Source organism: Bufo bufo, chromosome 7 (assembly GCF_905171765.1).
Source record: "Bufo bufo chromosome 7, aBufBuf1.1, whole genome shotgun sequence".
Lineage (NCBI taxonomy): Eukaryota > Metazoa > Chordata > Amphibia > Anura > Bufonidae > Bufo > Bufo bufo.
In genome coordinates, this window is record NC_053395.1 from 100,347,335 (window position 1) to 100,374,767 (window position 27,433).

Genomic DNA, 27,433 nt, shown 5'->3' on the forward strand with positions numbered 1-27,433 from the left:
ACGAGCCCAGTGGGAGTAATGCCGTTAGAACCCACAAAGCCACACTCCCGGGGCTCCACGTCCTGCCTCTTCTTCTCCTCTTGCAGTGTCCCACTACCCACGTGGGTACTGCAAAGTAGTAGTGTTATGCTTTGTATGCTTTATATAACCTGTTTTATGCTGCAGTGCTTCTTTATGCATAATCCTTGCCTACAGGTGTGTTAGATTCCATTACACTGAGCCTACCATTAGGGGGAGACAACACATCCCATATATAGCCCAGCTCAGGCCTAGTTAGGCAGTCTTAGTTTTCAGTCTTGAGTCTTCAGCCCTGAGCTGAAGTGGTCCACATCCTACTCAGAACTCTGCTAAGAGTTAGTGGACATCAGCTAGAAGTTTAGCTTCAGAAAAGGATATTAATCCAGAAAGCACTAAAGAAACAGAGACCCAAAGGGTTACGGCCATCGCTATACGCGCCGTAGGACCTTTGGAGTTAAAAGCGAAGGATTTACCAGCCTCCGGCAGTCTCACTAACCTGCACTGGGATAACAGGGACCAGCGTAGAAGTCCTCTACCAGTAAGCATAAAACCTATATCATTAATAAGTAATACAGACCAGCGGCTCAACTTATAAACCGAATGGAGATGGGTGCTCACCTCTCGGTCCACCCAGACCGCACGGTAGACAAAAATTGATAATAGAGAAATGAGGGGCACTCCGTATGAGGGAACGGTAGTAAAAATAAAATTTAATAGAAAATAATACGCATCAATAAAATCATCATACATAAAACATCATACCAATGACAATACAATACAATGAAAGCAGAGTCCTGAGAAGACCTGTTGGTGACAAAAGTACAAAAATTCATGGGACACTGCCCACAATACAAATCAGTCCCAGCAGGTCAGAATGCACCTGGGTAAGGTTCCAAAAGCATATGTCCTGACTGTGTCAGATGGAAGGTGTAATTGCCAAGCACTATCCAGCTTCAAGCCTCCAGGATAGGAGGATAGACAGTTGTATCAGGTCCTAAGAGAAGTTGCTCTTTCAATATTGTAGCGAAATGGTAACAAATGTCTCTTACCATAAGCCTTCCCTCGGCTCGCTGTAGTGAATCAACGGAGCAGCTGATCACAGCTAACGCGGCGTCCCACGTGATGTAGAGTGAGAGCGTGACGTCTCACGTGACTCATCAGCTGGAGCTGTGGTAGCGTATTCCTGTTGAACTTGTACAAACGCCACCTCAGTGTGAGACTGGCTATGTAAATCACCCCGACCGACGTAGTCACTTCACGGTCACTTGTAGTACTTGGGGGAGACGGCTCACTGTCCAAACTTGCCCAAACGCGTTTCAGGGTATACACCCCTTCCTCAGTGGTAAAGACAGTGAGCTCTAAACAGCATTTTATATCCTCCCAGATAGTCAGCCACAGGTGGGACTGCTCTAATTAGAACATCATGAAAACCTGGTATGGAGACCAGTTGTGTTCCATATGAAACTTCCGATCCTGCAGCATTAGCAATATTAATAATATATGCATATTAAAATATAGCAATATGGGTATCAATAATATAACCACATAAGGGAAACGCATAAATCGGCCTTAGCGTCTTCAATGAACCTTCATGCGCCTACTAACATACAAAATCATCATTATAAAACATTCAGAGATTATATGAAGTAGTGTCCCAATTCTAACCATCATAAAATGTTAAATCATACAAAAATATTTAATAAAATAATAAAATAACACTACCGACGAAATCATATCGAATAAAACAAAAACGCACAAAAAACGCACATGCGGTCAAGTGCGTTTTCGATGCGTCTCTGATGCGTTTTGTTCAAAAAACGGTAAAATCCACCTTTTAGTAGGTTAAAACAGCATACAGGTTGATAAATCTCATCACATTGGACTCTGGGGAAGACATATTCAAGGGGGAGAGAAATTAACTCTCCAATTGTAGCTGAAGTCTATATGAGTAGAAAAAGGGGAGGAGAGCAGGGCAGAGGAACAGAGTGCTGGAAAACAGCCAAACTCTGAATCTACATCACCACCCGGCTCACCCCCCATCCCTCAGAGGAATCCGAACAATTCCCATTCGGCATTCAAGCCTCTGGGAATCAGGGATTCAAATTCGAAAATACGGCGGGATTCCTGCCTGAACATAGCGGCCACATGGTTACCACCTCTCCATGGTTTCTTGACTCTCTCTAGTGCAAAAAATGCCAAGGACGAGGGGTCACAATTGTGTATATCTTTAAAGTGCTTAGAGAGGGAGTGTAGTAAATACCCCTTTTTAATATTGGCCAGATGTTCAGCCACTCTCTTTTTTAGTGTCCTCTTGGTCCTTCCTATATATTGTTTACGGCAACTACACTGTAACAGGTAGATGACATCTGTCGAATCACAGGTCAGACATTCATTAATGTCGAACCTAAAAGAGTTGTGAGTCGAGGTGACACTTGTGGTTTTTCTCGCAAAATTCGTCGCCTTACAGTTCCCACATCGTCCACATCTATGAAAGCCGCCCATTGTTAGCCAATTCTGGCATCCACTTGGGCCTTTCTTACTCTTTTTCAATGTGGGTGCTACCTTTGCTGCCAATGTGGTAGCTCTTGTATACGTGATTCTTGGATCTTTAGTAAGGGATGAACCTATAATCTTGTCATCCAGGAGAAGATGCCAATGTCTCCTGATGATTTTCTCTACCTGTCGATATTGTGAATGATAAGGTAGAATCATCCTCAATATCTCGTCTGTTGGGGATGCACATTTCGGGACAAAGAAATCCTGCCTATTCATGTTTCTAACTTTTTCTAAGGCTTTCTCAACAGTCTGGTCTGGGTATTCCCTATCCAGAAACTGCTGACTAAGGGTGGTGGCTTCTTCCTCAAATTGTCTCTGATCCGTACAATTGCGCTTCAGTCGCCTAAATTGGCTGACTGGTATATTCAATAACCACTTTGGTAAGTGGCAGCTGGAAAAGCGAATAAAGCTATTCCTAGCTACCTCCTTAACAAAGGTGCTACACTTAATCGTCATTCCCTCTATCACTACTTTAATATCTAGAAACTCAATTTCTTTGTGACTTATCTTTGGAGTAAAAATCAGATTCCTATCATTCATATTTATCTCCACCAGAAAGTCATCCAAGGTCTCTTTGTTACCTTCCCAAATGAACAGGACGTCGTCGATGTACCTACGCCACAGGACCAGATTCCCCCCCAACCTATGCCTAATGGTCTCATACTCCCACTAGGCCAGGAAGAGATTGGCATAGCTGGGGGCGAATCTGGTACCCATGGCGGTACCCGTCAACTGAAGATAGAAGTCCCGCTCAAAGGCAAAGTAGTTATGAGAAAGGATGGATTCCACTCCCTCTAAAATAAACAATTGTTCATTTTTCAAAACATTGTCCCTTTGAAACTGTTTCATTAAAGCATCAATCCCCAATCGGTGTTCAATCACGGTGTAGAGGGAGCTCACATCAAGTGTGCCCAGCAGCCAACCCTCCTTCCATTCCAGCGATTCTAGCAATTTGACAATATCAGTGGTGTCCTTAATATAAGAGGCGGTAGTCTTGACCAAAGGCTGGAGCCAGCGGTCAATTATGTATGCTTCTGTATCTACCAATGACATACAGAGGAGACATTCTCCTCTGTATGCTTCTGTATCTACCAATGACAATAAAATACAATGAAAGCAGAGTCCTGAGAAGACCTGTTGGTGACAAAAGTACAAAAATTTGTGCGTTTTTGTTTTATTCGATATGATGATTTCGTCGGTAGTGTTATTTTATTATTTTATTAAATATTTTTGTATGATTTAACATTTTATGATGGTTAGAATTGGGACACTACTTCATATAATCTCTGAATGTTTTATAATGATGATTTTGTATGTTAGTAGGCGCATGAAGGTTCATTGAAGACGCTAAGGCCGATTTATGCGTTTCCCTTATGTGGTTATATTATTGATACCCATATTGCTATATTTTAATATGCATATATTATTAATATTGCTAATGCTGCAGGATCGGAAGTTTCATATGGAACACAACTGGTCTCCATACCAGGTTTTCATGATGATCTAATTAGAGCAGTCCCACCTGTGGCTGACTATCTGGGAGGATATAAAATGCTGTTTAGAGCTCACTGTCTTTACCACTGAGGAAGGGGTGTATACCCTGAAACGCGTTTGGGCAAGTTTGGACAGTGAGCCGTCTCCCCCAAGTACTACAAGTGACCGTGAAGTGACTACGTCGGTCGGGGTGATTTACATAGCCAGTCTCACACTGAGGTGGCGTTTGTACAAGTTCAACAGGAATACGCTACCACAGCTCCAGCTGATGAGTCACGTGAGACGTCACGCTCTCACTCTACATCACGTGGGACGCCGCGTTAGCTGTGATCAGCTGCTCCGTTGATTCACTACAGCGAGCCGAGGGAAGGCTTATGGTAAGAGACATTTGTTACCATTTCGCTACAATATTGAAAGAACGACTTCTCTTAGGACCTGATACAACTGTCTATCCTCCTATCCTGGAGGCTTGAAGCTGGATAGTGCTTGGCAATTACACCTTCCATCTGACACAGTCAGGACATATGCTTTTGGAACCTTACCCAGGTGCATTCTGACCTGCTGGGACTGATTTGTATTGTGGGCAGTGTCCCATGAATTTTTGTACTTTTGTCACCAACAGGTCTTCTCAGGACTCTGCTTTCATTGTATTTTATTGTCATTGGTATGATGTTTTATGTATGATGATTTTATTGATGCGTATTATTTTCTATTAAATTTTATTTTTACTACCGTTCCCTCATACGGAGTGCCCCTCATTTCTCTATTATCTATATCATTATTAGCTTGAGAGACAGACATCACACCTGTGAGCAGTGGCCCTCTTGCAGCTTTACCTCTGTCCCTCTTAAAGAGACTGTATTTCATTTCTGGATGTACTAGAGACTGTTTAATACTTGGATGTAACTGTTACCAGGAGCAACGTTCAGTAAAAGTTATAAGCTGGATTGCACCATCCTTGTCTCAGTCTCCAATTCCTCAGTTAACACGACAGTAAATGGTTGTACCACCATAAAAGGTACTGGCGTCACGACTACAGGGGACCTTGCCATAGGCACATTAATACAGACCATCAAGGGCACCTCGAACCACCATCTGGCCTGTGTCCCTTACACCAGAGTGTGCCCCAGAGAATTCCTGTGCCGTTCTCCTCATCACTTGTGCAGGCCTGCCCAGGGACGATATAACCGTGAGTAACCAGAACTGTATTTTTACCTCGGCGCACCGAATGCTCACACCGTGACCTCACATATAATTCCCCTGTTGGTCTGGCATACTGCATAAATAAATCTTGGCATCACTACGAACAGGATTCATTCCTTTGTGCCTTTAATGAACTGTGTGAACAGGATTTGCAAACCCCTGCGCCATTATAGACTGCCTATTGTAAATGAGCCCCAACTGTTTGATTGCTTTTATTGGGCCAAAGGACTGTTTAGGCTGCTTAGAGACTGTCTGCATGTATGTATTGCACTTCTACTACAAAACCGCATTTTTAAAACTGCATAATTGTGGATTTTTCAAAAGTCAATAGCGCTGCTTGCTCTGTTTGAATGGACTGTTTTGCACTTAAAATGTCCGCCTAAAGGACTTGTAATTGTTTGCTGCGCCATCACAGAGCAGCCTGGCGGGAAAAATTAAGTTACGGGGAGTGGAAAAGGTTGGTGCACCGCCCCATATGCAAAAGAATAAGTCATAGTGCCGCCTACCACTCCGGTAGTGGTCCGGGGAGGCCGAGCTGTATGCAGAGTGTAGCGCCGCCCCTTCTGGCTGTGGATCGCGTTGAAGAGAGGCGCCGCGCACGGGACTTGAGTGCGACATACGCTCGCGGATCGCGAGATCTGGCATGCGAGCAAGAGAGAGGAGAATCGTCGCATTGCCAGCCAACCTCCACGGGATAAGCGCAAGTAAAGGCCCCGACCTTACTCCTCAGCCTGTGAGAATCCTCCATCAGTAGCAGAGGGGGCATTTAATAGGAATATTCCTCAATAGTATCTCCGGCCTGCACGGCGTGTCTTAAAGGGCCATACACCCACAACGGTTGCCTATAGCAACCCTATTCAAAAATTGTAGAAAGTCAAATTTAGCTTGCAGCATTTAACCCCTTAAGGACTTATGACTTACCAGTACGGCATGTTTCCCGAGTCCTTAACCCCATAGGGACACAGCCTTATTTCACCTTAAGGACCAGGACATTTTTTGCAAATCTGACCACTGTCACTTTAAGTGCTGATAACTTTAAAACGCTTTGACTTATCCAGGCCGTTCTGAGATTGTTTTTTCGTCACATATTGTACTTCATGACAGTGGTAAAATGAAGTCCAAAAATTATTTTTTTTTGCACAAAATAATACCTAATTTACCCAAAAATTGGAAAAGTTTGCAAATTTCAAAGTTTCAGTTTCTCTACTTCTGTAATACATAGTAATACCCCCAAAAATTGTGATGACTTTACATTCCCCATATGTCTACTTCATGTTTGAATTATTTTGGGAATGATATTTTATTTTTTGGGGATGTTACAAGGCTTAGAAGTTTAGAAGCAAATCTTGAAATTTTTAAGAAATTTACAAAAACCCAATTTTTAGGGACCACTACAGGTTGAAGTCACTTTGAGAGGCTTACATAATAGAAACCACCCAAAAACGACCCCATTCTATAAACTACACCCCTCAAGGTATTCAAAACTGATTTTACATACGTTGTTAACCCTTTAGGTGTTGCACAAGAGTTATTGGCAAATGGGGATGAAATTTGAGAATTTCATTTTTTTTTGTCTAATTTTCCATTTTAACCCATTTTTTCCACTAACAAAGCAAGGGTTAACAGCCAAACAAGACTGTATCTTTATTGCCCTGACTCTGCCGTTTACAGAAACACCCAATATGTGGCCGTAAACTACTGTGCGGCCACACAGCGGGGCGTAGAGTGAAAGGTGCGCCGTTTGGTTTTTGGAGGGCTGATTTTTATGGACCGGTTTATTTACACCGTGTCCTGTTTCAACCCCCCTGATGCACCCCTGGAGTAGAAACTCCCTAAAAGTGACCCCATTTTGGAAACTACGGGTTAATAAAGGGTTAATAAAGTTTGTATAATCAGTTTTGAATACCTTGAGGGGTGTAGTTTCTTAGATGGGGTCACTTTTAGGGAGTTTTTACTCTAGGGGGGCATCAGGGGGGCTTCAAAGGGACATGGTGTCAATAAAAAAGGCCATCAAAATCGGCCTTCCAGAAACCATGTCGGTCCTTTCCTTTTGCGGCCTCCCTTTTACTGATACAGCAGTTTACGACCACAAATGTGGCATTTCTGTAAACTGCAGTATCGGGGTAATAAATATTAACTTTTGTTTGGTTGTTAACCCTTGTTTTGTTACCGGAAAAAACGGATTGAAATGGAAAAGTGCCCAAAATTGCGTTTTCGACACCGTTTTTTTTTTTTTTTTTATAGAGGAGATTCTTACGGACGCGGCGATACCGCGTCTACTTTTTTTTTACAATTATTTAGGTTTTTGACTATATTATCCTTTTTGATACAAAAATAAATTTTTTGTATCTAAAGTCTAGGTGTCATTTTTTTTATTTATTTTTTATCCAATTATCTTATGTGGGGGCTCATTTTTTGCGGGACGAGCGGACGGTTTTATTGGCACTATTTTGGGGGGTATATGACTTTTTGATCGCTTGCTATTAAACTTTTTGTTATGTAAGGTGACAAAAAAAAATCTTTTTTTGCACTTTTTTTTTTTCCTTGAACGTGTTAATCTGGGGGGTTAGGTCATGGGGTATTTTTATAGAGGAGATTATTACCGACGCGGCAATACCTAATATGTCTACTTTTAATAAATTATTTTAGTTTTTTTGGGGGTGTCAAGTCTGAGAACCAGTTTTTTTATCCGATGTCAGTGCTAAATTGGGATATAAATTTAGTACTCCATGGAAGTGTGATACTCCCTGAAGCAACCAATAATGCAGAGGCCCGGATGATCGGGGCACGTGTCACATTGAGTAGTGGTGTCCTTCCGTATCCCCCTCCTGTGACACACTCTGCACCTTTTTTGGGTTTGTCCCTTCTTTCCAGTATGGGGGACCACACCTGGAAAGTGTTGGCCAGGGACAATCCGGGTGCCTACAGTTCCCGAGGTACTCCGGCCTGCTCTTTCCCGGTCCGAAAAGATCAGGGCCTTGAGGACTGCCTCATAGAACTGGAGGAATGTCCCTGTGCTGCCAGCGCTTCGGGATAGTACAAAAGAGTTGTACATGGCAATCTGTACCAAGTAGACCGCAACTTTTTTGTACCATGCCCGGGTTTTGCGCATGGCGTTATATGGCTGAGGACTTGATCAGAGAGATCAACTCCTCCCATATACCGATTGTAGGCGACGATACAATCGGGCTTGAGGACCGTTGCCGCGGTACCTCGCACAGGGACAGGGGTGATGCCGTTACCATGAATTGTGGACAGCATAAGGACATCCCTCTTGTCCTTATACCTGACCAGCAACAGGTTTCCAGTGGTAAGGGCACGGGTCTCACCCCTGGGGATAGGTACCTGGAGGGGGAGGGCAGGGAGGCCGCGTTGATTTTTCCGCACGGTCCCACAAGCGAACGTGGATCTTGCGGCAAGGGACTGGAACAAGGGGATACTGGTATAAAAGTTATCCACGTACAGGTGGTAACCCTTATCCAGCAATGGGTGCATAAGGTCCCACATAAGTTTCCCGGTAACACCCAGAGTGAGGGGACATTCTGGGGGTTGAATCCGGGAATCTCGCCCCTCGTATATACGAAATTTGTAAGTGTACCCTGAGGTACTCTCACAAATTTTGTATAGCTTCACGCCATACCTCGCCCGCTTGGAGGGCACATACTGGCGGAAAATGAGTCTCCCCTTGAACGCAATGAAAGACTCATCAACCGCGACCTCCCTTCCAGGTACATAGGCCTCCATGAATTTGGCCCCAAAGTGATCGATGACCGGCCGTATCTTATACACACGGTCATGGGCAGGATCACCTCGGGGGGACATGCTGCATTATCGGAATAATGCAGACATTTCCGGATGGCCTCAAACCGGGAGCATGTCATGGCCGTACTGTAAAGTGGGGTCTGGTATAGGACGTCCCCACTCCAGTACAGCCTGACACTGGGTTTCTTGACCAGGCCCATATGCAGCACGAGGCCCCAAAATGTCCTCATTTCGGCTGCACTGACCGGCGTCCAGCCACCGAGCCTGGACAAAAAGGAGCCCGGGTGTTGAGCGACGAACTGTTGGGCATACAGATTCGTCTGCTCCACCATCAGATTTACCAGCGGGTCACTGAAAAAATGACAAAAAAAGTCATATGCAGTGTAGCCCACTGTGGAAATCTGGATTCCTGATAGGCCTACAAAATCAGGAATCACGGGCTCGTATCGCTGTGGGCTACACCAGACAAGTTCACCAGCAGGGTGCTCCGGTGGATTTAACTGGTGGGCCGGGAAACCAGTACGAGCCCCAGAGCTGCTCGTACTAGGCTGGGCCACAGGGTCCCTAACATAGCGGTCCCCTTGCTCCGCCTGGCGGCGTCTCCGCCGCCTTGGGGGCTCATCATCATCGCTAGATGATGAGGAGGACGCGGATGATAACAGGAATGTGGGGTCATCCTCGTCCTCACTGGGACTCTCGGAGTCGGAGGCAAGCTGGGCGTATGCCTCCTCAGCCGAGAACGTCCGGCGGGCCATATGGGAGTGTGTGTCTGCATGTGTATGTGCGTGTGTGGAAATCTTTATTTTGTGTGCGTGTGTGGGGGCACGGGTGTTCGCGGACTTAACCCTAAAACTAACAGAAAAAAAAAAAAAAAAAAGCCAAAAAATGTGGGAAAAAAAAATCAAAACCGCTGATCAACCGTCCGAAGTTGATCAGCGGTGGGGTGTGCGATGCTCTAACAGTGGCCGGACGCTAAGAGTGCCGGCCACAATCAGCGTACACAAAAATAAAAATAAAAATTTTGCACCCAAAAAAAGTGGAGGGGGGGCAGGGGGGGCAAGCGGCAGCACCCCTGGGGGGTCTAGGGTCACACAGCTAACTTAGGGTGATGCAATGAAAAGTTCACAAACTAACTTTCCCTTTTTTTTCCCTGCCTAACCCAAACTTTCCCTATGCTGTCCCTATGTACCTGATGGCGTGCTAGGGGCACAGATCGGGTCCTGGGGGCACAGATCGGGGTGCTGGCAGCGATGGCGGACACACGTGCAGGCAGCTCCTCTCTCCTCGGCTCCGGAACACAAAAGGAGGAGGAGAGGAGCGCCTGCCTCTTTTGAATCTGCCGCCGGACCGCCCACAGACCAATCAGAAGCGATCCTGAGTGGTGATGTCACCATCACCACTCAGGATCACTGGATGGTGATTGGTGGGGGGAAATCACACCACCATCACCATCCTGTTCCGGGTTATCGGGTCTTCAGAGACCCGAATAACTCGGAAACGCAGAAAACCGCAGGTCTGAATTGACCTGCGGTTTTCTGCGATCGCCGACATGGGGGGGGGGGGGTCACAGGACCCCCCGGCGCATTTAGCCTAGGTGCCTGCTCAATGATTTGAGCAGGCACCGGGTTCCGATCACCGCCCGCCGGGCGGCGGTGATCGGAACCATACATGACGTACCGGTACGTCATGTGTCCTTAAGTACCAGGACATCATGACGTACCGGTACGTCATGTGTCCTTAAGAGGTCAAGGACCCATGACGTATCGGTACGTCATAACTTTAAAACTAGATTGCAGCGCGGTGGGGGTTAATAGGAACAGGATATCCGCTGAAATCATTCAGCGGGCATCCTGTCACAACGCTGGGGGGGGTCACGTGACCCCCCCCCCCCCATATCGGCGATTGCCACAAACCGCAGGTCAATTCAGACCTGCTGTTTGCGGCTTTACCTGAGGTTTGCAGCGGCGATCGGTGGTGCTATCGGGTCCCCATGCGGCTGTAGGGGGGACCCGATGGCATGGAAGGCAGCGTGATGCCTTCCTGAGGCATCGCCGCTGGCTTCCTGTGACGTGCCTGTGAGATCCAGCCCCCTGGATCTCACAGGCCGGAAGCTGTATGAGTAATACACACGGTATTACTCATACAGCCAATGCATTCCAATACAGAAGTATGGAATGCATTGTAAAGGGGATTAGACCCCCAAAAGTTCAAGTCCCAAAGTGAGACAAAAAATAAAGTGAAAAAAAAAAGTTGAAAAAATAAAGTTCCCCCCCAAAAAAGTTAAGTTTTAAGTAAAAATAAACAAAAACTTCATTTTCCCCAAATAACGTTAAAAAAATTGGTAAAAAATAGGGGGGGGGGGGAAGTATACATATTGGGTATCTCCGTATCCGTATCGACCGGCTCTATAAACATATCATATGACCTAACCCCTCAGATCAACACTGCAAAAAATAAAAAATAAAAACTGTGCTAAATAAACCATTTTTTTGTCACCTTACATCACAAAAAGTACAACAGCAAGCGATCAAAAAGGCGTTTGCCCACCAAAATAGTACCAATCTAACAGTCACCTCATCCCGCAAAAAATGAGCCCCTACCTGAGACAATCTCCCAAAAAAAAAAAAATATGGCTCAGAGTATGGAGACGCTAAAACATCATTTTTTTTGTTTTAAAAAAGCTGTCATTGTGTAAAATTTACATAAAATTTTACATAAAATTTACATAAATAAAAAAAAAGTATAAATATTAGGTATCGCCACGTCCGTATCGACCGGCTCTATAAAAATATCACATGACCTAACCCCTGAGATGAACACCGTAAAAAAAAAAAAAAAAAAAAAAAACCTGTGCTAAATAAACCATTTTTTGTCACCTTAAATCACAAAAAGTGTAATAGCAAGCGATCAAAAAGTCATATGCACCACAAAATAGTGGCAATCAAACAGTCATCTCATCCCGCAAAAAAATGAGACCCTACTTAAGATAATCGCCAAAAAACTGAAAAAACTATGGCTCTCAGAATATGAAGACACTAAAACATGATTTTTTTTTGTTTCAAAAATATTATTGTGTAAAACTTACATAAATAAAAAAAAATTATACATATTAGGTATCGCCGCGTCCATATCGACCGTCTCTATAAAAATATCTCATGACCTAACTCCTCAGATGAACACCGTAAAAAATAAAAACTGTGCTAAATAAACAATTTTTTGTCACCATACATCACAAAAAGTGTAATAGCAAACCCAAGGCAATCGCCCAAAAACTGAAAAAATTATGGCTCTCAGATTATGGAAACACTAAAACATGATTTTTTTTTTGCTTCAAAAATGAAATCATTGTGTAAAACTTACATAAATAAAAAGAAAGTATACATATTAGGTATCACAGCGTCCATAATAACTTGCTCTATAAAAATATCATATGATCTAACCCCTCAGGTGAATACCATAAAAAAATAAAAACAGTGTTAAAAAAAGCTATTTTTGTCACCTTACATCACAAAAAGTGTAATAGCAAGCGATCAAAAAGTCACACGCACCCCAAAATAGTGCCAATCAAACCGTCATCTCATCTCGCAAAAATCATACCCTATCCAAGGTAATCGCCCAAAAACTGAAAAAATTATGGCTCTCAGACTATGGAAACACTAAAACATGATTTTTTTTTTTTGCTTCCAAAATGAAATCATTGTGTAAAACTTACATAAATAAAATAAAAAAGTATACATATTCGGTATTGCAGCATCCGTGACAACCTGGTCTATAAAAATATCACATGATCTAACCTGTCAGATGAATGTTGTAAATAACAAAAAATAAAAACGGTGCCAAAACAGCTATTTCTTGGTACCTTGCCTCACAAAAAGTGTAATATAGCGCAACCAAAAATCATATGTACCCTAAATTAGTACCAACAATACTGCCACCCCATCCCGTAGTTTCTAAAATGGGGTCACTTTTTTGGAGTTTCTACTCTAGGGGTGCATCAGGGGGGCTTCAAATAGGACATGGTGTCAAAAAACCAGTCCAGCAAAATCTGCTTTCAAAAAACCGTATGGCATTCCTTTCCTTCTGCACCCTGCCGTGTGCCCGTACAGCGGTTTACTACCACATATGGGGTGTTTCTGTAAACTACAGAATCAGGGCCATAAATATTGAGTTTGGTTTGGCTGTTAACCCTTGCTTTGTAACTGGAAAAATTATTAAAATGAAAAATCTGCAAAAAAAGGGAAATTTTGAATTTGTATCTCTATTTTCCATTAATTCTTGTGGAACACCTAAAGGGTTATGTCACCGCCAGATCTCTGAGAAGTTCTGACAGACGTTCTTCAGTACCTCCTGCATGATGTTCTTTTTTTTTGGTTTCGCTTTGACATCTCTTCTCCCTCTCCCAGCTGTCATCTATTAGCAGTGATTGCCTCCCTTTATATCCCTCCCATACTGCCTCACTTTGCGGTTTATACTACTTCCTGGATTGTGTTCACTGCTTGAAGTTGCTACTGCTGGTTCCTCAGATAAGTCTAATTCTGTATTTGTGTTTTCCTGTTGGCTTGATTCTAGGTGACCCTGACTCCCTCCGTATTAAGTGCAGGGAGCCGGTGGTCGTGTCCCCTCACTATTATAGGGTTTGCAGGTGTCACTCAGTCTAGGTACGTGGACATGCAATTTTCTATCATAAAGATCTTTGCATGGGCTGAGCAGTCAGGGAGAGCTCTAGGGCTTTTATAGGGCTCACCCATTTGTTCCTTAGTTTGGGATCAAGTCAGTCGGATCTTTATTTGTTACTACTTGTTTTCTGCAACACCATCCGTGACAGGTTAACGACGTTTGTGAAATCAGTTTTGAATACCTTGAAGGGTGTAGTTTCTTAGATGGGGTCACTTTTATGGAGTTTCTACTCTAGGGGTGCATCCAGGGATGGACTGGGACAATAAAGTGGCCCTGGACTTCAGCCAGACCGGCCCACTTTATTTTTCCCAAACACACTAAAAAAAAAACATAAGTAAAAACATATAGCATAAGATGTTATATACGGTATGTATCATCCACAGATTCCCCATAACGGTGCCATCCACAGATCCCCCTCCATAACGGTGCCATCCACAGATCCCCTTCCATAACGGTGCCATCCACAGATCCCCCTCCATAACAGTGTCATCCACAGATCCCCCTCCATAATGGTGCCATCCACAGATCCCCTCCATAAGTGTCATCCACAGATCCCCCTCCATAACAGTGTCATCCACAGATCCCCCTCCATAATGGTGCCATCCACAGATCCCCCCCATAAGTGTCATCCACAGACCCCCCCCCCATAAGTGTCATCCACATGACAGACCCCCCCCATAACAGTGCCATCCACGGATCCCCCTCCCTATAACAGTGCCGTCATCCATAGATCCCCCTCCCCGCCACTCACAGTAGTATACATTAATAAATCGGTATCCTGCAGGCTGCAGACAGTAACTTTAATTTTAACACAGCGCTCATCTCTTTACTACCTTACATTCAGCTCCCGCCTCCAGCCTCCAGTAACAAGTGCGGGCGGCAGCGCTCACTCACTGACGTCACGCGCCTGCGCCGCCTAGTGGGAGGAGCAGGCGTGTGACGTCAGTGAGTGAGCGCCGCCCCCACACTGCCTGCTGTTACTGGAGCTGAGTCAGTGTAAGATAGTAAAGAGATGAGCGCTGATTTTAAAGTTAACACACTGACAGCAAAAAAATTAAAATGGCTCGGGACCGGCCGGGCCCCCCCGGGGTCCGGGCCCCTTACTGGGGTATCGGCTTTACCCCCCTGATGGCGGCCCTGGCCGGCCCATAATTCGATCGGCCCACCGAGATTCTCCCGGTACTCCCGATGGCCAGTCCATCGCTGGGTGCATCAGGGGGGCTTCAAATGGGACATGGTGTAAAAAAAAACAGTCCAGCAAAACCTGCCTTCCAAAAACCGTATGGCATTCCTTTCCTTCTGCGCCCTGCCGTGTGCCCTGTACAGCGGTTTACGACCACATATGGGGTGTTTCTGTAAACTACAGAATCAGGGCCATAAATATTGAGTTTGGTTTGGCTTTTAACCCTTGCTTTGTAACTGGAAAAAAAATTAAAATGGAAAATCTGCCGAAAAAGTGAAATTTTTTAATTGTATCTCTATTTTCCATTAATTCTTGTGGAACACCTAAACGGTTAACAAAGTTTGTAAAATCAGTTTTGAATACCTTGAGGGGTGTAGTTTATAGAATGGGGTCATTTTTTGGTGGTTTCTATTATGTAAGCCTCGCAAAGTGACTTCAGACCTGAACTGGTCCCTAAATTTGGGTTTTTGAAAATTTCTGAAAAATTTCAAGATTTGCTTCTAAACTTCTAAGCCTTGTAACATCCCCAAAAAATAAAATATCATTCCCAAAATGATCCAAACATGAAGTAGACATATGGGGAATGTAAAGTAATAACTATTTTTGGAGGTATTACTATGTATTATAGAAGTAGAGAAATTGAAACTTGTAAATTTGCAATTTTTTACAAATTTTTTGTAAATTTGGTATTTTTTTTTTTATAAAACTTTTTTTTTTTTACTTCATTTTACCAGTGTCATGAAGTATAATATGTGACGAAAAAACAATCTCAGAGTGGCCTGGATAAGTCAAAGCATTTTAAAGTTATCAGCACTTAAAGTGACACTGGTCAGATTTGCAAAACATAACCTGGTAAAAATTAGAACAGTGGAAGAAGCCTTTGTTATTGGAGGATGAAACATCGTTACCAAGAAAACATTTCCCTCCTGACTACAAAGATATATATCCCAGAGGTCCTGGCGGGCGCCCAAATGACCACTCCAATGCCCTGCAGGTGACCTATTTGCATTTGCATTACTGTCATAAGTCAGGGCATACGGAACCAATGTGCTTGCTGTTAAAAGAAAAACTCTCAAGGCTAAGGACCGCCCCTCGGGAGGTAAACCAGTAGGTCCACAAGATCCCAACTGGATGCCCAGATATGTAGGATCCCGTCCAGAAGTACTAATCCAAACTAACGGAGTTCCCTTTGTCGCCCTACTGGACACCGGGTCTCAGGTCACTACCATCCAACGGCCTGCATTTGATAAATACTGGGACCAGAGACAACTTGCGCAACTGCCAGAATCCTGGTTGGATCTTACAGCCAGCAACGGGAAACCCGTGTCAATATATGGTATTGGGAGCCAACTCTGCAAGTAGGAGAAACCACCCTACCTCGACAAGGTATTATTGTTATACAAGCCGGAGACAAAGGTGGCTCTTCAGTAATCCTAGGAATGAATGTCCTTAGCAATTGTTACACGGAAATGCTTGAGGCATTACGCCAATCTATGCCTACTGCTTCACCTGCCTCCAAAAGGGTCATCCAACAGACCATCAGTGTATTAAGCGCACAACAGAAATTCGCCAATGGGAAAGGGGAAATCTGCTGTGTCCGCATCCGAGATAACCAACCTGTGATACTTAAACCAAATACCGAGACACTCATATGGTGCCGTGCTGCCCTGGGAATTCGAGGTCAAGACTACCAAGCCATGGTAGAGCCCTTCGCACTAGATGATTATCCTCTAGTCAGAGCTACAAGGAGCTTAGTGCCTTTCCGTCTCCTAAACTTGAATGACCACATTACCCTCACTAAACACTATTCTGCTCAGTTATTGCAAATTTCTTTCCAGGATGTCATCAGCGTGCCTGCAATTAAAGTAAAACAATCTGCGCAGGGCTCCAGTACTCCCGAACATGCTCCGCCTGCATCTTGGTGGGAAGAACTCAATGTGGGAGACAGTTCTACGCCCAAAAACCAAATTGAAGGAGTTTTGAATATCGTGAAGGAACATCATCAAGCCTTCAGTAAGCACTCTACGGATTATGGGGAAGTCCGTGGAATCAAACACACTATCCCTACCGGCTCTCACCTTCCAATAAAAAAAAGGTACTGGTCTATACCACCAACAATGTACCAATGTGTGAAACAAATGATCCGAGAGATGAAGGATTCCAATATTATCCAAGACAGCTATAGTCCATGGGCTGCACCACTAGTTCTTGTCCGGAAAAAGGATGGTAACATCAGGTTCTGTGTGGACTACAGAAAAATTAATCAAATCACCCACAAGGATGCCTATCCCTTACTAAGAATTGAAGAATCCCTGACCGCACTGGGGTCATCAGCCTATTTCTCTACCCTTTATCTGACTAGTGGATACTGGCAGGTACCCATGGCTCCTGAAGACCGAGCGAAAACAGCTTTTACCACCCCCATGGGCCTATTCGAGTTTAATTACATGCCCTTTGGACTTTGTAATGCACCAGGAACATTTCAACGGCTAATTGAACGCTGTTTAGGCCATAGAAACTTCGAGACTGTCCTACTCTATCTGGATGATGCCATTATTTATTCCAAATCCTACGAAGACCACTTGAAACACCTTGCAGAAGTCTTCCAAGTCCTCATTAAACATGAACTCAAGATCAAACCATCTAAGTGCTACTTGCTGAAGCCAGAAGTCATGTACCTGGGACATGTCAGTGCAGAAGGTGTTAAACCAGATCTGGAAAAGTTAGCCGCAGTCCAGAATTGGCCTACTCTTACCACAGTAAAGGAGGTGAGAAGTTTCCTTAGTCTTGCAGGGTACTACAGATGCTTTATCCCTCACTTTGCCCAGATTGCTGAGCCAATTCAGGAACTCCTAAGAGGACATCCAAAGAAGTATCAGAAGATTCAGATACCTCTGGAGTAGAATGAAGACAGGGAAATTGCCTTCCAGCTCCTGAAAAATAAGCTGACAAACCCACCTGTTTTAGGATATCCAGATTACCAACAGCCATTTCATCTCTACAGCTAGAAAGGCCTGGGAGCTGCCCTGTCCCAAATGCAAGAAGGACACGAAAGAGTGATTGCTTACGCTAGTAGGTCCCTGAAAGGAGCTGAAAAGAATGACCGGAACTACAGCTCTTTCAAGTTAGAGTTCCTCGCACTTGTGAGGGCTGTCACCGATAAATGTAAGGACTACCTTGCAGCAACGCCCTTCATAGCTTTCACCGATAACAACCCACTGGCACATATCAATACAGCCAAGCTAGGTGCCTTAGAACAAAGATGGGCCTCACGTCTTGCTAACTACAACTTCACTGTAAAATACAGAACGGGCAAGTCCAACGAGAATGCGAAAATATTATGACCAATCTGCCAAAGCAGAGCCTCTTGACATTGGTGATTATGTGTGGCTAAAGAACAATCATCGCACCAGCAAGTTAAACAGTAAGTGAGAAAGAGACACCTATGAGATCACCAGAGAAAACAAATCACCTCAAATAGTACATCGCAATCGCTTGAAACTGTGTAACAAGGAGAAAGATACTCCAGGAGGAATCCTTCCAGACGAAACTGTTGCAGAGGAACATGTAGAGCTTATGCAGACTGTTGAAAAACTAATGACAGAAACAGATCCTCTAAAATGGTTCCTTACACCATGGTTAAACATTGCTGTGCCTGCTCCTGTCAGTACAGTGTCACGTCAGCCAGAGGAACCACCTCAGGAAGAAGTTTCAGTAGAGCAAGAAGTCTGTGAAGGTTCTCATTTATCCAGGTCATGGTATATCTGTAAAGAATAAATCAAGGCACCTGGACTTACTGTAGAATTCTTGAAAACGTTTCACTCGTTCTTCCAATGAGTAGTGCAAGAAACTCCAGATGTACCAAGTCCCCTTGCGCCAAGGCCAGAAGAAGGACCACCACTTTGCAGATCCAGTTGGATTACAAAGGGACAAGCACCTGCTCGTTATAGGGAGTGCTTACTTCAAAATCAGAGGAGAATGCTTCCAGCTATTACAGTTTAATGTGGATTACAATTTCGCTTCTCGGTGAAACTACAGAGCCTGGGTAAGAAACTTCTTGACTCTGATTATTTGCCTTATTCCAAGGACTCTCTACAGTCTTCTTTGTTTTGTTGTTGCACTGTTCAAGCCTGTGCCCGGAGAAAGACTCAAACGTACCTGAGCCTCTGTGTTGTCCATCATCTTTACATCCCCTATGCTCAGGGAACGGACTCATGCCCTGTGAGCCTCCTGACTTTCATCCATGTTTATTATTTCCCCATTACGGACTATCCTGGTTTATTACTATTCTGCTGTGCCAGGTCAGCACCACTGTTCATAAGTCTCCAGAGGGAAGAAACAATGCCCCTTTTCACTTGTTTACTACCATTATTGATGTTTGCCTGATATTTACATTTGTGCCTAACCAATTGCTTTTCAGTCTCAAGAAAAAGTATTCTTATGGGTTATGGTACTGTTCTTCATGCCTGCAGGATTGTTTTCTTTTTGTATCTTTCAGGAGACCGTCATCTTCGTGTTGAGGTCGACACGGGTTAAACAAGGGTTGTATGCAGGGTCCCACTACCCACGTGGGTACTGCAAAGTCGTAGAGTTATGCTTTATATGCTTTATATGCTTTATATAACCTGTTTTATGCTGCAGTGCATCTTTATGCATAATCCCTGCCTATAGGTGTGTTAGATTCCATTACACTGAGCCTACCACTAGGGGGAGACAACACATCCCATATATAGCCCAGCTCAGGCCTAGTTAGGCAGTCTTAGTTTTCAGTCTTGAGTCTTCAGCCCTGAGCTGAAGTGGTCCACATCCTACTCAGAACTCTGCTAAGAGTTAGTGGACATTAGATAGAAGTTTAGCTTCAGAAAAGGATATTAATCCAGAAAGCACTAAAGAAACAGAGACCCAAAGGGTTACGGCCATCACTATACGCGCCTTAGGACCTTTGGAGTTAAAAGTGAAGGATTTACCAGCCTCCAGCAGCCGCATTGGGATGACAGGGACCAGCATAGAAGTCCTCTACCAGTAAGCATAAAACCTATATCATTAACAGCCTGAGAGACAGACATCACACCTTTGAGCAGTGGACCTCTTGCAGCTTTACCTCTGTCCCTCTTAAAGAGACTTTATTTCATATCTGCATGTACTAAAAACTGTTTAATACTTGGATGTAGCCGTTACCAGGGCAACGTTCAGTAAAAGTTATAAGCTGGATTGCACCATCTTTGTCTCAGTCTCCAAATTCTCAGTTAACACTACAGTAAATGGTTGTACCACCATAAAAGGTACTGGCGTCACGACTACAAGGGACCTTGCCATAGGCACATTAATACAGACCATCAAGGGCACCTTGAACCACCGTCTGGCCTGTGTCTCTTACACCAGAATGTGCCCCAGAGAATTCCTGTGCCATTCTCCTCCTCACTTGTGCAGGCCTGCCCAGGGACGACATAACCGTGAGTAACCAGAACTGTATTTACCTCAGGGCACCTAATGCTCACACCATGACCTCACATATAATTCCCCTGTTGGTCTGGCATACTGCACTCTCTCCTTCCATTTGTTCTCCACCCCACCTTCCACCATGCCGTCGTCGCATTCATCTGGCAGAAGGCAGGCTTCCGTGGCCCAAATGTTCGAGCGTAAAAAGTTGATGACGCCAGATAATCCTCTTGCCCAACGGCTGACCGCTGGCTTGTTGGAACTGCTAGCCCGCCAACTACTGCCATATAAACTGGTGGACTTGGAGGCCTTTAGAATTTGTGGCCATTGGCACACCGCAATGGAGGGTCCCCGGAAGGAAATATTTCTCCCAGAAGGGCATCCCAGAGCTATATGGCCACGTTCAATGGCAAGTGAATATATCTCTGGCACACAGTGTCTGTGCCAAGATACATTTAACCACAGACACATTGTCTAGCAAACACAGGCAGAGAAGGTACATAACAGTTACTGCACACTGGGTGAACCTTCTGATGGCCGTTAAGCATGTAACCTGTGGCACCTGTGTGGATTTTCTTACCGCCACAGATTGCATGCAGGCCTGCCTCTTCTTCTCCTCCTCATACTCCATCCTCCGTCTCCTCCTCGGCTGACTCCTCCTTTTCCACTGCTACTGCCTCTTCCACTGCACCCCCCAAGCTCCCCAGAACCTATTCGACGTGCCAGGTGAGATGTTGCCATGCTGTGCTGCGGCTGTTCTGCCTGGAAGCCAAGAACCACACCGGTCCTGCACTCCTTTCAGTTCTGCGGTCACAGGCCGATCTGTGGCTAACCCCGCTCAATTTGACAGTTGCTAAAGTGGTTTGCTACAACGGTGCCAATCTGCTGAGTGCACTGAAACAATGCAAAATGACACCCAAGCCGTGCATGGCACACGTCCTGAACTTGGTCATGCATCGATTCGTTGCCAAATATCCTGGGGTCCAGGAGGTCTTGATGCCGGCCAGGAAAATCTCTGGCCATATTAGAAGCTTTTACACGGCCATGGCTTGCCTTGATGTACAGCTGCAACACTACTTGCCCGTCAGACGTCTGATTTGTGACTGCCCGACGTGATGGAACTCCACCTTGTTGCAGAAACGTGCCGTTAACGACTACCTGTATGAACTCTCAGGTTCTGGGAGCTTGTTTTTTTTCACTGCGCCAGTGGCTGCTCATGCACGACGCATGCAGACTTCTGCGGCCATTTGATGAGATCACCAAACTGGTCAGTCGCAGCCAGGGCGCCATCAGGGACATCGTACCTTACGCCTTCTTTCTGGAGCGTGTCATTGATAAAGCTGTCGAGGAGCAGGAGCTATAAGATGAGGAAGTCGCAATGCTGAAAGAATTCCCATGGGGGGGCTACTCCATCTGAGACAAGTCAGCAGGAGTCTGAAGAGGAGTCAGAGGAGGATGGTGGTTGGGGGGGGAGGTGGAGCAAGAAGAGCAGGCTTTAAACTTTTCGAGGATCCTTGGTGTTGTCTGTGGCTGGGGGGAGGAGACAGAGGATGAAACTCTCCTGGCCGATAAGCAGGAGCCAGGGCGCTGCACCGCTTCCAATTTAGTGTAAATGGGAGGCCTTCATGCTCCAGTGTTTGAAGAGGGACCCCCGTATAAAAAGCATAAAGGGCAAGGACCTGTACTGGGTGGCAACGTACTTAGACCCCCGGTACAAACACAAAATGGCGGACATGTTACCACCATCACAGAGGGCTGGCAGAATGCACCATTTCCAGGCCTTGCTATGAGAAATGCTACATTCTGCTGTTGTGGGCAGTGGCAGAGGAGTTTCCACCCACAGCGAAACAGGAGCGGGTACCAATCCTACCACGCCTGCAAAAAGAGGGGGGTTTGAACATGTGTTAGTCACTTCAGATACGAGATCATTCTTACAGCCGCCCTCCGGATCCAGCCTCAGGGAACGCCTAGACAGACAGGTGTTCGATTACATCGGGTTGAGGGCTCTTTCACACTTGCGTTGGCCGGATCCGTCGTGTAGTCCATTTGCCGGAATTACACGCCGGATCCGGAAAAACGAGTGAGAACGCATCATTTTTTCATTCCGGATGCGTCTTTCCGTTTTTTTTTCCGGAGATACGGATCCGGAAATCCTGAATGCAACGCTTGCGCTTTTTTTCCGGATCCGTCGTACGGATCCGGTATGCAGCCGGATCCGTACGACGGATCCGTCGTGTATTTTTGAGCGGATCCGGTATGCAAAATAATTTCTTATCAGAAACTAATCCTATCACTAAAAATTAATCAGAAACCAATAAAATATGCAAATATTTTGGTCTATAAAAAGTAAACCTTTATAAGGGACTAGCTCAGATTCTGCTTAGGATTATCGCCAGGATGATGCCTGAACAAGAGTTTGCTTTCAAAGCCCTGATCTTGGTTTCAAGATGGAGGAAACAACAGCGAGATAGACGTCGGCGTCGTCTTCGTCGGTATTGGGTTCATCCAATTTCGTCAGCACGGATTACCGAAGGAGCATTTGAAGTCCTGTACCCGGAATTGCGTCATTATCCTGAAAAATTTAATATTTTTTTTCGCATGAATATGGCTAGCTTTGATGAGCTCCTAGACCGAGTATCACCGAGACTGGCCAGGATGGATACGTATTTCCGCAGGAGTGTGTCACAGAACGACTCATGTTGACCATCCGGTAAGATAATGGAAGATATATTAATTTTAATTATTTATATGTGTTGTTTAGTATTTATATTTCATTATTTTTTTTAGAAGATTTTTATAGCAGCTATACTAATCTGTATGTATTTAAATATTACAGGCGGTAAATATATATTGATGCTTTCAAGTATAGAAAAATTTTACTCATAACGATATTTATGATAATTCTAGTGATTCAGGCCTTATCAAATTTGACAAATCCATAATTAAAATTTTTAAGTATTTCAAATTACTATTTTATTTATTTTTTCTTCAGCTTTCTGGCTACAGGTGACAGTTTCACGTCGCTACACTACCATTTCCGGCTTGGGATTTCAACGATTTCAACAATTGTAAAAGAAACGTGTCAAGTTTTATGGGAGGAACTGCATGAGGAGTTCATACCTACTCCCAATCAGCAGAGATGGCTTCAAATTGAAAAAAAATTTTATGAGGTGTGTCAATTTCCGCATTGTGTCGGGGCAGTGGACGGAAAACATATCCGTGTTATAAAGCCACCAGGTACCGGATCTGAATTTTTTTATTATAAAAAGTATTTTTCAATTGTTTTAATGGCCATCGCTGATGCTGAGTACCGGTTTGTGGCAGTTGATATTGGTGCATATGGCCGCACCAATGATTCAATGATTTTTAAAAACTCTTTCATGGGACGGAGCGTGTACAATCGGCAATTTGACTTTCCACCTCCTGAACCTATGCCTGGAACCGACAGTCCACCACTGCCATACATCTTGGTGGGTGATGAAGCTTTCCAAATGTCTGGAAACCTCATTAAACCCTACTCCAGCCGTGGATTGGATGCCACAAAACGCATTTTCAATTATCAGTTAACAAGGGCACGAAGAATGGTCGAGTGCACCTTTGGGATCCTTGTCTCTAAATGGAGAGTTTTTGCTAAACCGATTCAGTTGAAGATTGAAACAGTAGACGAAGTGGTAAAGTGTGGGGTAGTTCTTCACAATTTCATACGGACTAAAGAACCCGCCATTGAGCGAATAATCGAGGACAGCGAAATGACTAGTATTGAAACTTTTGGACCACGTGGTACTGTGGCAGTGTCCGCCATGCGCGATTCATTTGCTGCCTACTTCAGCTCAGATGCTGGACGTTTACAGTGGCAGGACCAGAATGTTTAAAATTGAAATTTTTTACTGTTGCTGTTTTTTTTCTCCAAAAAATTGTTCATTAATAAAGTTTAATAACTTTTTCAAATGTATTAGTATGGTGTTTCTTTTTAAATAATTAATATTATTTTTACAAAAAATCTTATCACCGCATGAGTAGCCACTATAATTGGCTGGCTCCCCAAGCGGTGTGAGAGCATGTCAGGCCTTTATCCACCACACCCTCTCCCACCGCCTGTAGAGCGACAGTTGCAGTGTCGCTCCACAAGCGGTGGGAGAGCATGTCAGGCCTTTATCCACCACACCCTCTCCCACCGCCTGTAGAGCGACAGTTGCCGTGTCGCTCCACAAGCGGTAGGAGAGCATGTCAGGCCTTAATCCACCACACCCTCTCCCACCGCCTGTAGAGCGACAGTTGCAGTGTCGCTCCACAAGCGGTGGGAGAGCATGTCATGCCTTTATCCACCACACCCTCTCCCACCGCCTGTAGAGAGACAGTTGCAGTGTCGCTCCACAAGCGGTGGGAGAGCATGTCAGGCCTTTATCCACCACACCCTCTCCCACCGCCTGTAGAGCGACAGTTGCAGTGTCGCTCCACAAGCGGTGGGAGAGCATGTCAGGCCTTTATCCACCACACCCTCTCCCACCGCCTGTAGAGCGACAGTTGCAGTGTCGCTCCACAAGCGGTGGGAGAGCATGTCAGGCCTTTATCCACCACACCCTCTCCCACCGCCTGTAGAGCGACAGTTGCAGTGTCGCTCCACAAGCGGTGTGAGAGCATGTCAGGCCTTTATCCACCACACCCTCTCCCACCGCCTGTAGAGCGACAGTTGCAGTGTCGCTCCACAAGCGGTGGGAGAGCATGTCAGGCCTTTATCCACCACACCCTCTCCCACCGCCTGTAGAGCGACAGTTGCAGTGTCGCTCCACAAGCGGTGGGAGAGCATGTCAGGCCTTTATTTTTAGATAAGTAAAAAAAAACACAAGGACACATAAAAACATTTAACAGAATTTTACTGAATTTTATAAAATAAAAATATATATAAATAAAACAATATTAATATAAAATTTCAAACAACAAAAATTACAAATCCTGGTATTGAGGATTTGGAGGAGGAGGTTGGGGGGTGGAAGGCAGTGCACGGCTTGATCCCTCTCCACCTTCGTAAGTTCTGGTGGAGACTGAAATGTGTGATGTGGGAGGAGAGACAGCGGGAGTATGCAAACGGTATGGGGGATTGGGTGAAGGAGTTGTCCGAGCCAGCGAAGGAGTGGTGAAAGTTGATTGTTGAAAATAGTTAGGAGGAGAGAGAGAACAGTGTTGAAAAGGCTCGGGGGTTGTAGAATGGGGAGGTGGTTGAGGTGGACGGGTTGGAGTTTGCGGAGGTTGGAAGGGGTGAGGAGGTTGGAAGTGGTGAGGAGGTTGGGAGGGGGATAGGAATGGGAGGGGGGATAGGAATGGGAGGGGGGATAGGTTGGTGGTTGGGGGACAGAAGTTGTGCGGTGTCTCAAATCCCACACCGCATCCTCCACCCTACGTCTCAACTCCAACACCTGGTCGGGCGTGAAGTCCGCCACCAGCTGATTAACTGACAGCCAATAGGGTTGTAGCGGGCCCGGCTGAGAAAACTGCGCCACACACTCCCGCAGACTTCTCAGCTCGGCCTCCATGGCTACAATCCTATTGCTGTAACCACACAAGGTCTCATACAAGAACCTTGTGAGGTCTTCATAATCAGCTTGGCGGCTTCTACCGGCCCTCTGGCGACGCATCAACGCCTCAAAAAGTGGCGCCATAACGGCCATTGTTGCGTCACCAGAGGGCACCAGTAGAGGACGATTTGGGTCCTGACCAGGTGCTGGACGAGGTGGAGAGGGATCCGCGGGTGGCAGCTCAGCAGGGACCGCCTCTTGATGACCTTCACAAGGAGGTTCTGGCGCCCGAGTACTGCTAGTTGTTCTGTAAAAAAAAGAAAAAAAGAAAAATTTGCATGTTTTTTAAATAGATTTCAACATTTTACAATTTTTTTAGGGATTTTTTTACTTACCTTCGCAGCTCTAGGGTTCTACGTAGGAACCCTAGGGCAGCCGCATAGCGGTACGGCTGCCGGCGGGTTCCGCCAGACCCACTCGGGCGATTGACCTCCTCATTATAGTCTTTCTTATAGCGGTCCCTTATTGTGCGCCATCGTACCATGACTGCCGTCTCTGAAAAATATAAAAATAAACATTACTCTCAAATTACTGGAATTACCAAACTGCAGCCCTACAGCTGTTGCAAAACTACTACTCCCAACATGCCTGGATAGGGCATGCTGGGAGTTGAAGTTTTGCAACAGCTGGAGGGCCGCAGTTTGGACATGACAGATAACTAATCAATTTAAAAAATTTAAGGATACTTACTGCAATCTTCCTGTTTGCCTTCACTGAGGTCGTCCCAATCCGTCAGGATTTTTCCACAAATCTCCATCCACAGACTCCGGGTCTGCATGGCGGCGGTCGGTATGGTCCCAGAATGGGACGCGTTCCTCCACCAGATGGATGAGGAGTTCATTGTCGATATAGAAACCATATAATTCCTCCTCATCCGTTCTGGCAGAGGCCCTTGAACCCTAAAAAAATGAGAAAATAATTTATTAATTTTAAAAAATAATTTTATAATTTACACATATGATATAACAAGATTCAATACTGAGATATGCTCACACGTCCCCGACCGCCGTGTGCTCCCCGGCGCCTTGTGGGTGGTTGCTGACGACCTCTTGAGGCAACAGTAGGATTAGACTAAAATAAAAGAATATCAAACTTAATAACCAAAAATTTAAAGAATTAAGAAAAAACACAATACATTTTTTTTTTTTTTTAATTACCGATTCATGGTGTCCACCCCCGCTTTCCTCCTCTCCCGCTGTCGGAGCAGGGCCGGAATACCTCTCCTCCGTTGACGATTGCTGTAAAAGAAAAAAAATAATAATATTTTGGACATGGATGGGATAATAAAATAAAACTTTAAAACATGACATACCGTCTCCAAGCGAACTCGTCGCCTTGGAGGAGAGTTCCCGGACTCACTTGAATAGCCTATTGAAACAATTAAAAATAATTAATCAATTGATTTTCAATCATTGAAAAAAAAAAAACTCAAATATGATACTTACTGGACATTTTTTTTAAAAGTATCAAGATCAGGTCTGTCTCCCAAAAAATATAACCTAAGAAAAATGAGAACAAAAAGATGAAA

At 44.8% G+C, this 27,433-nt stretch overlaps 1 protein-coding gene across 1 annotated transcript; it reads right to left on the minus strand.

Annotated features, from left to right (window-relative positions):
• Nucleotides 1-18,294: 18,294 nt before the first annotated feature.
• LOC121008773 lies at nt 18,295-27,420 on the minus strand. The gene is made up of 7 exons (XM_040441467.1): nt 27,351-27,420; nt 27,218-27,273; nt 26,899-27,143; nt 26,596-26,804; nt 26,241-26,400; nt 25,714-26,152; nt 18,295-18,336 (listed from the first exon to the last, which is right to left on the minus strand). Exons 1-7 carry the CDS (start codon nt 27,355-27,357, stop codon nt 18,295-18,297), a joined length of 1,158 nt encoding a protein of 385 aa, XP_040297401.1. The 5' UTR covers nt 27,358-27,420.
• Between the last annotated feature and the right edge of the window lie 13 nt (nt 27,421-27,433).

Coding starts and splice junctions, on each gene's coding strand:
- LOC121008773 (XM_040441467.1), bottom strand. Junction 26,401..26,595: donor AGGCAAACAGGAAGATTGCA/GTAAGTATCCTT, acceptor TATATTTTTCAG/AGACGGCAGTCATGGTACGA. Junction 26,153..26,240: donor AGAACCCTAGAGCTGCGAAG/GTAAGTAAAAAA, acceptor TTTTTTTTACAG/AACAACTAGCAGTACTCGGG.